Here is a 12438-nt window from a genome sequence, read left to right on the forward strand (position 1 = left end):
ACAAAGATGTAACCTGTTAAATAATAACTGCAAATTATTTAAAACTAAAATAAAACATTTAACACTTTTATTCAGAAAAAAATTGGTATTGAATTTTAAAAGTCAGAAATTCCAAATATGTAATAATTATGGTTACAATAATTTCTAATGAGGTGACTGCATGAATGAGCAGGAGAAATATTGTGCCTTTCCAGATGATAGAGCAGGAAGACTCAGGACTTTTTGTATCCTGCTCTGTCACCTTATTTTGGTTTTCACTAACCCTGCATATATCCACTATTCTTTGCAACGTCGAGTCTATTTCTTGCAGTAACCTTGCTTTGGCCTGGTTATCAATGATTCCACAAATAATTTGACCTCTAATTATTCCATCTGTTAATTGTTGAAATTCACACGATTTATCTTGGTTATGTAGATTTGGAACATAGTGTTCAGTGATCTCACCTGTCAGTTGGTTTCTTGATTAAAACAATATAAAGGACCTTTTCAAGTGACATTCTTATGTGGATCACAGTATTCTTGATTTAAAAAAAACCAAACCTTTGTCAGCTAGTTTGTAATCCTCTTCATGCTTCCACCGCAATGCACTATGGATATCCAGGGCCTCTGGACCTGCCATGTGTAGCTGTGTGGGTGATTTAACCAGGTCCACTTTCTCTGTAATGCCACTTGGTTCCAGAGAAATGTGAAAGTGCTGCAACCACTTCCTCCAATCTCTGCCAGATTCCCTTTTATTTTTTTGCCTATTTATAGAATCCTCAGTAAACTGAAAACTTAGTTTAAATAAGCTTACAAGAAAAACTACCATTTAGGAACAGAGTAGTTACTATTCCTCTTCCTACTTCAACTTTCCAAAAGAAATTGACAGTTTGTATTTTTATACTTTGTTTTATATAAAGAGGCATATGACAGGAAAAACCGAGGAAGGTTTGTAAAAATATTGGGGGCCTAACCTTCAGTTGGGTAAATCAGCTTTGAAGTCCATGTAGCTGTGTTGATTTACGATAGTTGGGGATCTGGCCCCAGGTTTGTGTCACAGAGTTGGAATAAGCATAGGCTTTAGATGAGTTCAGTGAACCCAGCAAAGCTGAGGACAAAGTGAAGGTGCTAAAGCAACTAGTTTGTGTTTGTTGGGGAGGAAATAAGTTATTCAAAATGCTAGAATAAATGGAAGTACTTCACCCTTTGTGGACAATTAGAGAAAGAAAGAGTGTAGACGAATGGCCTTTTACAGAGTCTAACTGATCAAACAATTGTCTAACATTTTTATATTTTTCAGATACAGAACAAAAATGTGAAGAGTTCACAGATCTTAGCATACACAATGCTTTAGCTGGGACAGATCTAAAAGTGAAACTGCTCTTGTATACAAGGACAAACCAAAACTGTTCCGAGAGTCTCAGTGAATATAATACAACAGCATCTACATATCTGGATGTGACCAAGAAAACTGTCTTTGTAGTCCATGGCTTCAGACTAACAGGCTCTACACCAATATGGCTGAATGACATAAAAGAACTTCTGCTGTCTTTAGAGGACGTTAACCTCATTATAGTAGATTGGAACAGGGGTGCTACAACTATAATTTATCCTAATGCTGTCCACAACAGCAGAGGAGTTGCAGAAATCTTGAAGAAATACATTGACCAGATGTTGGTAAGGTAGACATTTACCCTGGAGGTGAATTATTTAAAATAGCATAGCTTTGGGTAGTAAAAAAAAAAAAGTGTTCAAAATATAGTGGTCTCAGAAAGAACACAATAAATACCATACTTTGAAATGTCTGTACCAAAATGCTTACATTAGTGACTGCATGAAGTTATCACTGCATCACTTACATATCTTTGTTCTCACATCTGCTCCCACTGACGTCAAAAGGGGTTTGGACACTTTATTTCAATGGAACTGAGGTTATATTTGAATCACTTTGTCAGCAAGGAGTTTCAGCTGCATTAAGCAAAGAGCTGCTATCTCAGAGGAGAAAGGTCATGTGAAGGATATGCAAAACTCTAGACCATTACATTGCTAAAAATTGTTGCATCAGGTACTCCTTTAAGTGCTAAATGAGGTTCAAAGAAAGCCCACTTATGAATATTACTTATATGGAATGTTTATCAGAAATCATTGATACAAGGCAGTTAAAAAACAGTTCTCCATTGTACAAAATATTTTATATACCTCCCAGTGCTAACAGGAGCAGCTAAAACAATTGTTGATGAATAAAAGTCTGAGCCAGAGCCCACAAAGTTGGTGGAAAGACCCACCGATGTATTTCACTAGGTTTTGGATCAGTACTTAATTAAATGGACCAAAATAATTTAAAGTCTCATTTATTCAATTATCAATGTTATTGTCTGAAATTCTTCCATCCCCATCACTTCCCATCCTGAGCATTCTCAGAAAGTTTGAAGATTCTGTAACAAGAAAATATCTGCACAAATGTTAACAGAGAAAAAAAGTGGGTTGTGGTAAGAAGAGAGGACAGAAGATATGGCACACCACATGGCCTCTGGGATCAGCTAATGCTGATTGGGTTGCACTAGCTAATTTACAAAAATATGGTGGAAAACTGACATAAGACTAAAATAATTATAAGAATGTAGGCACAGTCCCATACTGGGGTAGACAGGACTACATATTGCATAATCCCAGATCCCTGATGCAGACTACTGCTTCCGATGAAGTGGGGTTTAGCCCACGAAAGCTAATGCTCAAATAAATTTGTTTGTCTCTAAGGTGCCACAAGTCCTCCTCGTTCTTTTTGCTGATACAGACTAACACGGCTGCCACTCTGAAACCAGGAAGCAAGTAGGCTACCTAGTGGAACAGTGGCTGCACCACATGCACTGAGCAGATCTTGCTCTGCTACAACTTGTGTTACAGTAAAATGTTCACAAGGGGGATAAAAAGTAGGGGTAAAGATGTTAAGGCCCAGGACTCCAAACGTCATATTGACAAAATGATTGTTATGCAGCCATTTAGTTGTTAATTCACCTCCAGACCAGGAATAATATATCATACCTCTAGGACTGATTGAGAGAAGTTCTCAATCCCATGGCCTTGCAGGCTCTAGATCTGCTGGTATTGCCTCTGAGTCCTGGAATAGCTTTTTTTTTTTTTAAAGTCTCCTACTGAATGTGGTAAGCATTGCCTCCTCTCAGGAGTTCCTACAGATATAGCCTTGCTGAACTGGCCATGTGATATCAGAGCTTCTTAGTAGTATTTTTTTAATTGTATTGGGATGGGGTCAGGGTTGCTTTTAGCTGACGGTTTTAGGAGTTCACCTTTCTAGAGAATCTGATAACACTCTGTCTCTTCTTCAAAAATAAATCAATGAGATAGCCTGGAAGAAAGGTTACCAGCCTCCTTCTTACATTTTTATAACTACTGTACAGTATAACTAGTTAATAAAGAAGACACTTAAAATCCATCATTTTTAAAAGTCAGAAACCCCCCCTAAAGTTTTAAGGAAAAGTAAATAGTAAAACTTAGTTTACTGAAGTCTATTCAGCTAACCATATTGTAAACCTTATGGTTAACATTTGTATAACCCATAATCACGCCTTTTTTTTTTTTTTTTACTGACAGGCAGTTGGAGCTTCTCTTGACTCTATTTATATGATTGGAGTTAGCCTTGGGGCTCATATAGCTGGATTTGTTGGAGAGATGTATAACGGTAAACTTGGCAGAATTACAGGTAAGACTTTTAAATCTGCCACCCCCATTCTAGTTTATCTTCCATCATTGTCTGAGTTAGCTGCATACCATATGGGTGCCAGCGTTGAAAAATCAACACATACGTCACGATTAAATTATTTAGTAAGACAATGGATCAAATGCATCCTTGATGTAAATCCAGAGATTAATTTGACCCAATATAACAGTAGCATAAACAGTATTTAGAAATATGTTAAATTTTTTTTTTAATCCACTACAAAAATTCAGCCTAGGATTTAAGTCACTTTGGGGAAAAAAAAAATTGTGACCAAAATGTTCAAACCTACCGGACTAAAGTTAGAATCCTAAATGGGAGTTGCAAGTGCCTAGCACTCTCGCAGATCAGGCCACTTGCTTTAGAGGAGCTTAAATATGGATTTACAAACCTAATTTTAGGCCTTAGGGCCTGATCAAGCATTGTATGTATTTCAGAATTCCTGTTGACTTCAGTGGGAGGTTTGGATGCATGTTAATATCAGTGGAATATGGGTGCATAAAAATACAGCATGGAGACCCTACATTTGAGGGATTTGTGGCAGAGATGAACAAAACTAAGCCATTTAATTCACCAAGTTTCAAGAAACTAGCTTCTTCTGTTTTGATCCTTGGGTGTTCACACCTGTCATTCTCTGAATTTCAGATTCACAAATACTAAATTTCAAATGAAAACTCAGTCAAAACCTGACTAGTTTCACCTGGTTTTGCACTAAAACTGTTTAACCACAAATTTCAGATAATTTCAATACAAACCTATAAATGGGGCATGGCTCGTTTGGAACCAGGACCACTGCGAATGTTATACCATGTGCTTTTGGTGTCACTGTCTGGAATTTTTTGCCTGAAATACCCCACTCACTTAGCAGACATTGTTTCTGTTGGGAAAGAATAAAGTGGTTCTACTGACTCAGAACCATGGTGTAGATCAGTGGTTCTCAAACTAGGGCCTCCACTTGTTCAGGGAAAGCTGCTGGCAGGCCGGACCGGTTTGTTTACCTGCTGCATCTGCAGGTTCGGCTGATCGTGGCTCCCACTGGCCGTGGTTTGCCACTCCAGTCCAATGGGGGCTGCGGAAAGGGCGGCCAGCACATCCCTCGGCTTGCGCAGTTTCCCGCAGCCCCCATTGGCCTGGAGCGGCGAACTGCGGCCAGTGGGAGCTGCGATTGGCTGAACCTGCGGACGCAGCAGGTAAACAAATCCGGCCCAGCCCGCCAGGGACTTTCCCTGAACAAGCAGCGGCCCTAGTTTGAGAACCACTGGTGTCGGTGGCTTGTTACTCCCCTAGATAAAAGTGAGGTGGGAGTGGCTCTTTGGGTGGAGAGAATCTAGGATGTGGACTGAGCAGCCCTGTAGTAGGAACCCTAGGAGATACTAAGTCTGGAGTGAAGGCTTGAACTGCATTGTTAATTTATTAATATAGACAAACCCAGAAAGGGATGAGTCTTTGTGCGTGAACTATGTGTTAAAGTAGATTGTCAAGGCATCTATTCAAACATGGGTGTTGGCGGGATCTCACAAGAAATTTTTTGAGGTCTCAGAGTGCAGCCTGTTATACCACCTGTTATACCCATAAAATAAAAACCAGCAGGATCTTATTAAAGGGACAAGGCAAAATGCCACATTTATTGTAAATAGAATAATAAAAAGAAATATATATAAAACTCACACTGTTGTATTGTTACTTATTCCTTACTTAACTATATTTTCATTCATTCATTCATTCATACCAGTTCTGCATAGGGGTTATAGTTACCAGCCTAGAAGTTGCTCGTGACAGAGTACTGGCCAGGTAGCCTGTACACGAGAGTGGAGCCGAGTCCGTGTCAGATGCGCATCCGATGCTCCTGAAGTGTAGTGGCAGAACTGGAGACTCAAAGTTCTCACTTTCTAGAGTCCATTTTTATAGGAATTCCTTCCTATGCCAGTCTATGGGAATTGCTTCATCATGCTGTTGCTGAATCAATCAGCAGATAGCACATTCCTGACTGCTCCGTGCTGCTAGATGTTATCTTGTTCTTTGGTTCTCCCATTCTTGAGGCTGTTGGGTGGATTCCAGTCTGCCCTCCGGGGGGGTCCTCTGGTTATTTCCACTTGACACCTTCTTCAGCCGATGGACACTGGATTCTTAGGCTGGCACCTCCCTGATCATTCAGTTATTATCCACACCAAGCATCCATCCACATACATCCTCTATCTCTATTTTAATCACAATTGTTAGTACAACAAAAGGGCGGGGAGTCTCTGGGTGCTGTTTCTGTTGTTACAGAGTATTGCTCTGAGTCTCTCTCTGTGTGAATTGCTTTGAGAACAGACTCTGTCTTAGAATGTACTAACGCAATTAGCAGCTTGCAAGTTTCACACATAGAGGGAGAGAAACAGTACCAAAACCCAAGAGACCTCTTAATTAGTAATACCCTGGAATTTAAACTATGGGGAATCAAATTCATTTGTGATTTTAATACAGAACTTCTTTAATATGATCCAACACACCAACTCTTGCTGGTGGCCACTGACAATTTTTCCTAAAATATTTAATTAACTTAAGGAAAAACAGATAAATATGGACATATACACATCCAAATCATTGTAATTTATTTATGTAAGTTTTTATTGCATACTCAGTAATAATAATGTACAGTTGTCTTATTTTTTACTGGACCCAAACAGAATAGAAACAAATAATGTACTTTGCATATTCTTGTCTTTTGTTGTTGTTGTTGTTTCTTTTGTTTTTTTGATTGCCTTATTTTTTAGACTTGCTAGTAAGTAAGTCTGTTTCTATGAAAAGTGATATTTGTAGATTTATTAACACTGCTTCCCCCCACCCCCGCATCACCACCCAGGAGGCTGTGGCCACACAAAAAGCCTCTGGTGGCCGCATGCAGCCATGGTGGCCACATTTGAGAAAAAATTAGATTAAAAATTATTATTGAAATAGAGCCCTAGAAAAATAATGCCCACATGATCCTTCTTTTCTTTCAGGTCTTGACCCAGCTGGCCCTTTATTCAGTGGGAAACCACCAAGTGAGAGATTGGATCATACAGATGCACAGTTTGTTGATGTCATTCATACTGATATGGATGGTAATGACATAGCTTATACTTTCCTGTTTGAGTTTAGGAGGAAATATACAACCTGGAATGCAGGAGTAGGAAAGAGGAGGGGAGAAAGTCAATTAGGAGCATCCAAGTAATGTTGTTCTGGTTCATACTGATAAACAGGAGCAGTTCTGAGTTGTTGCTATCGAAGGGCCTGATCCCATTGTACTCAATGGGAGTCTTTCTATTGACTTCAGTGGCATTAAATAAGTCCCTATGTGCCTGTTCAAACTGAAAATGGAATATGGCCTTTTACTAATGATATTTAGAGATGAAGGGCCCAATCCTTCTGTTCTTATATGAAGGGTTTGGTTGTCATCAATTGGACTATTTTGAGCGACCTAAGGGTTTCAGCTCTAGATCCAAAACTAATTAGTATCAGGACTTTTTTAATTTAAAAAATCAACAAAGGTGTAGGTTGATTCCCTCCCACACAACTCTCCTTTTGTTCATGGGACACTGAGAAGTAGACTATTTTCCAGTAATTTATGTCTATATTGTTCCAGTAAATGCACTTTGAAGGAAGAAGAATTCATGCAGTCTCCCCAGGATATCAAAATATGTGTAAATGTAATGGGTCAATTCACACTGTGTTCTTTGTAGGTTCTCTTAGTTAAGCATTAAGATAATTTGTACAATACTCACATCATGTCCATACACATACGAGAATTGTGAACACTTTAATACCACAGGACCAAATTCTTCTGTCAGATAGGCAACTACCACTCCTTTTGACTTCTGTGGAGGATGGACTTTAACTGAGGATGGATTTAGAGCCATTATTGAGAATCCTGAGCAGAACCACATTAGTGTAATGCTGAAATCAAGATTTTTATTATACAAAAATCAAGAAAGTCAGTTAGGATTCCCACAGCACCATAAGTCTGCCAAAGAATAATTAGTTCTGATGATTTTTAAAAGCACAGAAAATCTTGCATCTCTGTGCTTTGGTCATATGTATCACAATAAGGTCTCTCAATAATAATATTAACAGTTAACATTAATGTATTGACTTACATATTAAGGCATATTAAAACATTAATCTTTAAAACACCTTGATGTTGTAAACAAAGCTCATATGCAGTAAAATGAATAAGTATAGTAGAACCTTAGCGTTATGAACACCTCAGGAATGGAGGTTGTTTGTAACTCTGAAATGTTTGTAAATCTGAAGAAAATGTTATGGTTGTTCTTTCAAAAGTTTATAACTGAACATTGAGTTAATACAGCTTCGAAACCTTACTATGCAGAAGAAAACCAACTTTCCCTTTATATTTTTAGTAGTTTACTTTTAACTTCTTTTTTTTTTGACTCTGCCGTTGCCTGATTGTGTACTTTCAATTTCAAATGAAGTGTGTGGTCGACCAGTCAGTTCAGAACTCTGGTGTTCATAACTCTGCGGTTTTACTGTATATATGTATGTTTAAGGTATATGGATCTAATCCAAAGCCCACTAAAATCAGTGAGAGTCTTTGGGGGGGATAGGAAGACTGGAAAGCAGTTCCTTTCCATTCTGCTACATTGTATTGTAGTCTGCTAGTTTATCTCAGGGCTCAGTGTTGTGAGCATAGAATGAAAAACCCTAATTAAACTAACATGGGTGCAGAATTTTGATTGCTGAGGCGAACCAGAGCTCTGAATTTCCTGACCTTTGTGCAATTAAATCTCAGCCACAACACTACGTAAACATAGGGCTCTAGTCTTCTTTTATTCCATGCATGGCAATCTCATTGGTGTCAATGGGAGTTGTCAAGGCTGATTCCCCAGTCTGGTACTTCGAGTGCAGAAGATGGGGGCCCGCAAGGATTCTAAAAATTAATACTGACCAGTCCGGGCTTGTGTTAAACTCTCAAGGTTACAGCTTCTCTCTGATCTTGGATGGGTAGATGCTGCTACCACCCAACTGCAAACAAAACCCTTTTTGGAACCCAGGGAAGGAGCACTTGGGAATTCCTTCCTGTGGAGTACTCTCAAGCCCTTTCGCCCCCCCTCCCCTCCAGGGAAGAGATGAGAAAGAAAACAAAGGAAATCAGCCATTGCCACCAACTAATTAAACAACATATGCACAAACCTGTTAGGACACAAAAATCCAATCCTGTTCTTTAAAAAAAGGTAAATTTTATTAAAAACAAAAAAGAAAGAAAATACACTTGGAATTTAGGCTTTTTGCTAGATTAAAAAAAAACAATTAGAAGGATTAAGCATCAAGATAGCTCTCTTGAGGTCCAGTTTAAAGGTTACAAGCAAAATAAAAGCACCTGGGGTTAGCACAAAAGAGTCCACAAGCCATAAAGAAATAAAAGAGATAAACCTAATCACATCTTCCTGGACATTTTCTGACCTACTTACATATCTGGGGTTTCAAATGAGTAGTTTTTAGGTATGATCTGGTGATTTTCATACCTGGCCCGCAGCTTTTTACAGCATAGCTCCAGCCCTGTCTCTGCTCTGTCCCCTCTCTTCAGAGAACAACCACAGACAGACAAAGGGGAAATTTTTTCCCAATTTTAAGAAGTTCTAGCCTTCCCATTGGCTATTTTGGTCAGGTGCCCACTCTCTTCCTTTTACCTGTGGACTTTTTTTTAACTCTTTACAGGTAAAGCAAGTAGAGAACAGCTACTAACAGGGATTTTATAGATAACTGGCTGGCTGGATTTCCATAAAAGGGAGCTACACCCTCCTTTATTTATCACAGGAGTACTGTGCAAATATCTGATTAGAATATAGCCCACTGATTTTTGCATATCATTACTTTTGTTTTTAGAGAAAATAACATGATTAGAAGAAAAAAAAAGAGTGCAACTAGAAAAAAGGAACATATTCAGAGGGGTAGCCGTGTTAGTCTGTATCAGCAAAACCAAGGAGGAGTCCTTGTGGCACCTTAGAAACTAACAAATTTATTTGGGCATAAGCTTTTGTGGTTATTTATTAGTGTTATTTAAAGCTCATGCCCAAATAAATTTGTTAGTCTCTTAGGTGACACAAGGACTCCTCCTTGTTTTTGCGGAACATATTCAGTTTATCTCAATAGGAGAGGTATGTACAGAACAATAGGAAAATAAGCTCCAGAAACTTTTATTTACCTTGAAGCCTTATTAAACATTATTGTGCAATTATAAATTATAATTTGAAAAATCCATTGATGTACTTTATTACCTCAGATGTTTTTACTTTAGTTTTTGGCTACAGGAAACCTTTAGGAAATATTGATTTCTATCCAAATGGAGGAGAAGATCAGCCTGGCTGTCCACAAACACCGTTTAGTGGTAACTAAAGATATGTTCATCTTAATTCAGAAAAGAGCGTGGCAGAAGATGTATACAGTTACTCAACTAAGGTTTGGTAAGGCAAAACTGAACTCAGGGGGGTTTGCATGTGTAAGCAGTGTCAGGATGAGCTCCACCCTGACATCTGGTGGTGAGGTGTGGCAAGTTGGGGAAAAGAACTTCAGGGGCCGATCTCATTTGCATAGGCACACCCACCCCACCTAGAATGAGACCATAGCTGCCCAAATGGTCACTTTGGCTGCTGTGGGATCCCCAGTGTCTCTGTTATTGGGGCAGGAAGAATAAATTGTTATTACCCTGATTATGGGAACTGTGCTTGGAACTGTACGTGGCCTTTTGTTATGATGGAGGGACTCACCATCAACTAAGTAGCACTCGCTAGGCAAGGGTCATAGGTTTTAAAACTCTGTGAATTGAGAGAGGTTGGGGACAAGTATTGATACTTGGTGGTATGGGCCCCTTGGTGAGGGCCTTACATGTTAATTGCACTTCCTCCACTGTGGAATATCAGAGCTGATTTTGATTCCATTAGGAGTCTAGTTACAGGCTGCTAAGCTCACTTTGGGCTAATGGTGCACCAGCACTGAGGCTCCCCTACTACAAGCTGAATTCACCAAAGAGCTGAACTGACTAAGAGCTGAAATCACTGAGTGTTGTGTTAAGTAGTGGGGGAGCCTGAAGATATATTGTAGAGCAGTTTGTGGGATGGCTGGAGTGCCTTGTGGACAGGCTGGTGGAGCAGTTCGTAGGACGGCGGGAGCTACTGGTGGGACACGGAGCAGTTTGTGGACCGGCTGGTGGAGCAGTTTGTGGGACGGCGGGAGCTGCTTGTGGGCCACGGAGCGGAGCAGAGCTGAGCGAAGGAGTTTGTGGGGCGGCTGGCGGAGTGGAGCGAAGCGAATGCCTATGGAGCTGTGGGGCAGTCAGCTTCAGATCATGTAAGGTGCCTCTTACCCCCGTCCCATCTCCACCCAGGTTAGGAGGTAAATCTCCGCAGATAAACTTTCGAACTCTGGGGCTGCCCTGACCAGGGACAGAGACTTTTGGGTCATTGGACTTTTGGGACTTTGGGTGATTTGGGGTTGCTGGACTCAAGAACCAAAGGGAAAAGGGCATGCCCCAATTTGCTTGGGGGTGGGTTTTTTTGCTCATGGGTTGTGTTATGAATCCTGTTGGTGGTGTTTCCCCAACATAATGCCACATTGTTTCCCTCTGTTATTAAAAGGCTTTTTGCTACACTCAGACTATGTGCTTGCGAGAGGGGAAGTATTGCCTCTTGGAGGCGCCCAGCGAGGGTGGTATATATTTGTCCCAGGTCACTGGGTGGGGGCTCAAGCTGGTTTGCATTGTGTTATTGGAATGAATCCCCTAGATATTGAACCCGGCCCTTGTTGCTGCCAACTCTGACGGGCAGAAGGGTTACACATGTATAGAACTGTTCGGATGGCTGAGCCCAGTGTATTCTTTTTCTTTCCTACTCTGCTATTGGATGAATGAGAATTAGTCCATGCACACTGCTACCTAGAGTTTGACGAAAAAGCTCTCTGTGAGCAGATAGAAGAGGCTTCTCAGACCAAAATACCTGCTGTATCTTATTACTTACCATATATACGTGTGTGTAAGATGCTTGCTATCTTTGTATATGTAGTCATGACAGGGGAGGAATGAGAGGCTGGGGGTCCAGCAGTTGTACAACATCCTTCTCTCAAGGAGTTTACATTGAAAAGGTGATATAGTATTACAGGCTGCAGCTGTATTGCCTTTCCACAGACCCCTTCTGCAGTGGGGACCGCCCATTAAGAGGGATGTCTGTTGGGCAGCTGTGACCAGGAAGAGTTCCTGGTAGAATGGCTACAGCAGAGCCCCACTGCCAAGGGCCATGTGGAACCACAAGGGGCCAGAACTGCTGTGGTGGGCCCTGTGTGGATGGCTCTGGATGCTTGAGAATCCCTTAGGATTCCCAGACATCTGCAGTGTTATGGAAAAGTCCTACAGCCTAGTTTTTGGGGAGAGAGGAATGTTGCCCCTGTGACAAGTTTCAATTGGTTCACTGAGCCGCTAGGGGGCGATGGAGAGCTAGGGTCCCACAGGCAGGCCTTAGTCACACCTTTCGGGCGCTGGGGAATTAGCAGAAAAGGTATGCCAGCACAAGTCTGTAGCGCGCCCCTCGGGCAGGGGAGCGCTGATACGGGTTTGTAGCGTGCGATTCTGCTACCCAAGGCAGGTTGGCTGGGGTAGGGGAACGCAGGCCCACCCAACTCCACTGCGTTCCAGCCCAGGGCCCTGGCAGTGTCGGGAGGCGAAGGTCCCGCCGCTGGGTCAGCAGGGAACCTTCCAC

The 12438-nt window shown here is 40.9% G+C and overlaps 1 protein-coding gene across 1 annotated transcript in view; it reads left to right on the top strand.

Moving 5' to 3' along the window:
* LIPI (lipase I) overlaps nt 1–12438 on the top strand; it is a 39357-nt gene that overhangs the window by 2427 nt on the left and 24492 nt on the right. The window contains exons 2-5 of the mRNA XM_084617536.1: nt 1280–1656; nt 3589–3697; nt 6697–6798; nt 9990–10079. Coding sequence (XP_084473662.1) covers nt 1280–1656; nt 3589–3697; nt 6697–6798; nt 9990–10079 — 678 coding nt within the window. The remainder of the gene's footprint in view (nt 1–1279; nt 1657–3588; nt 3698–6696; nt 6799–9989; nt 10080–12438) is intronic.

This window comes from Lepidochelys olivacea, assembly GCF_965140295.1.
Source record: "Lepidochelys olivacea isolate rLepOli2 genome assembly, chromosome: 1".
Classification (NCBI taxonomy): domain Eukaryota; kingdom Metazoa; phylum Chordata; order Testudines; family Cheloniidae; genus Lepidochelys; species Lepidochelys olivacea.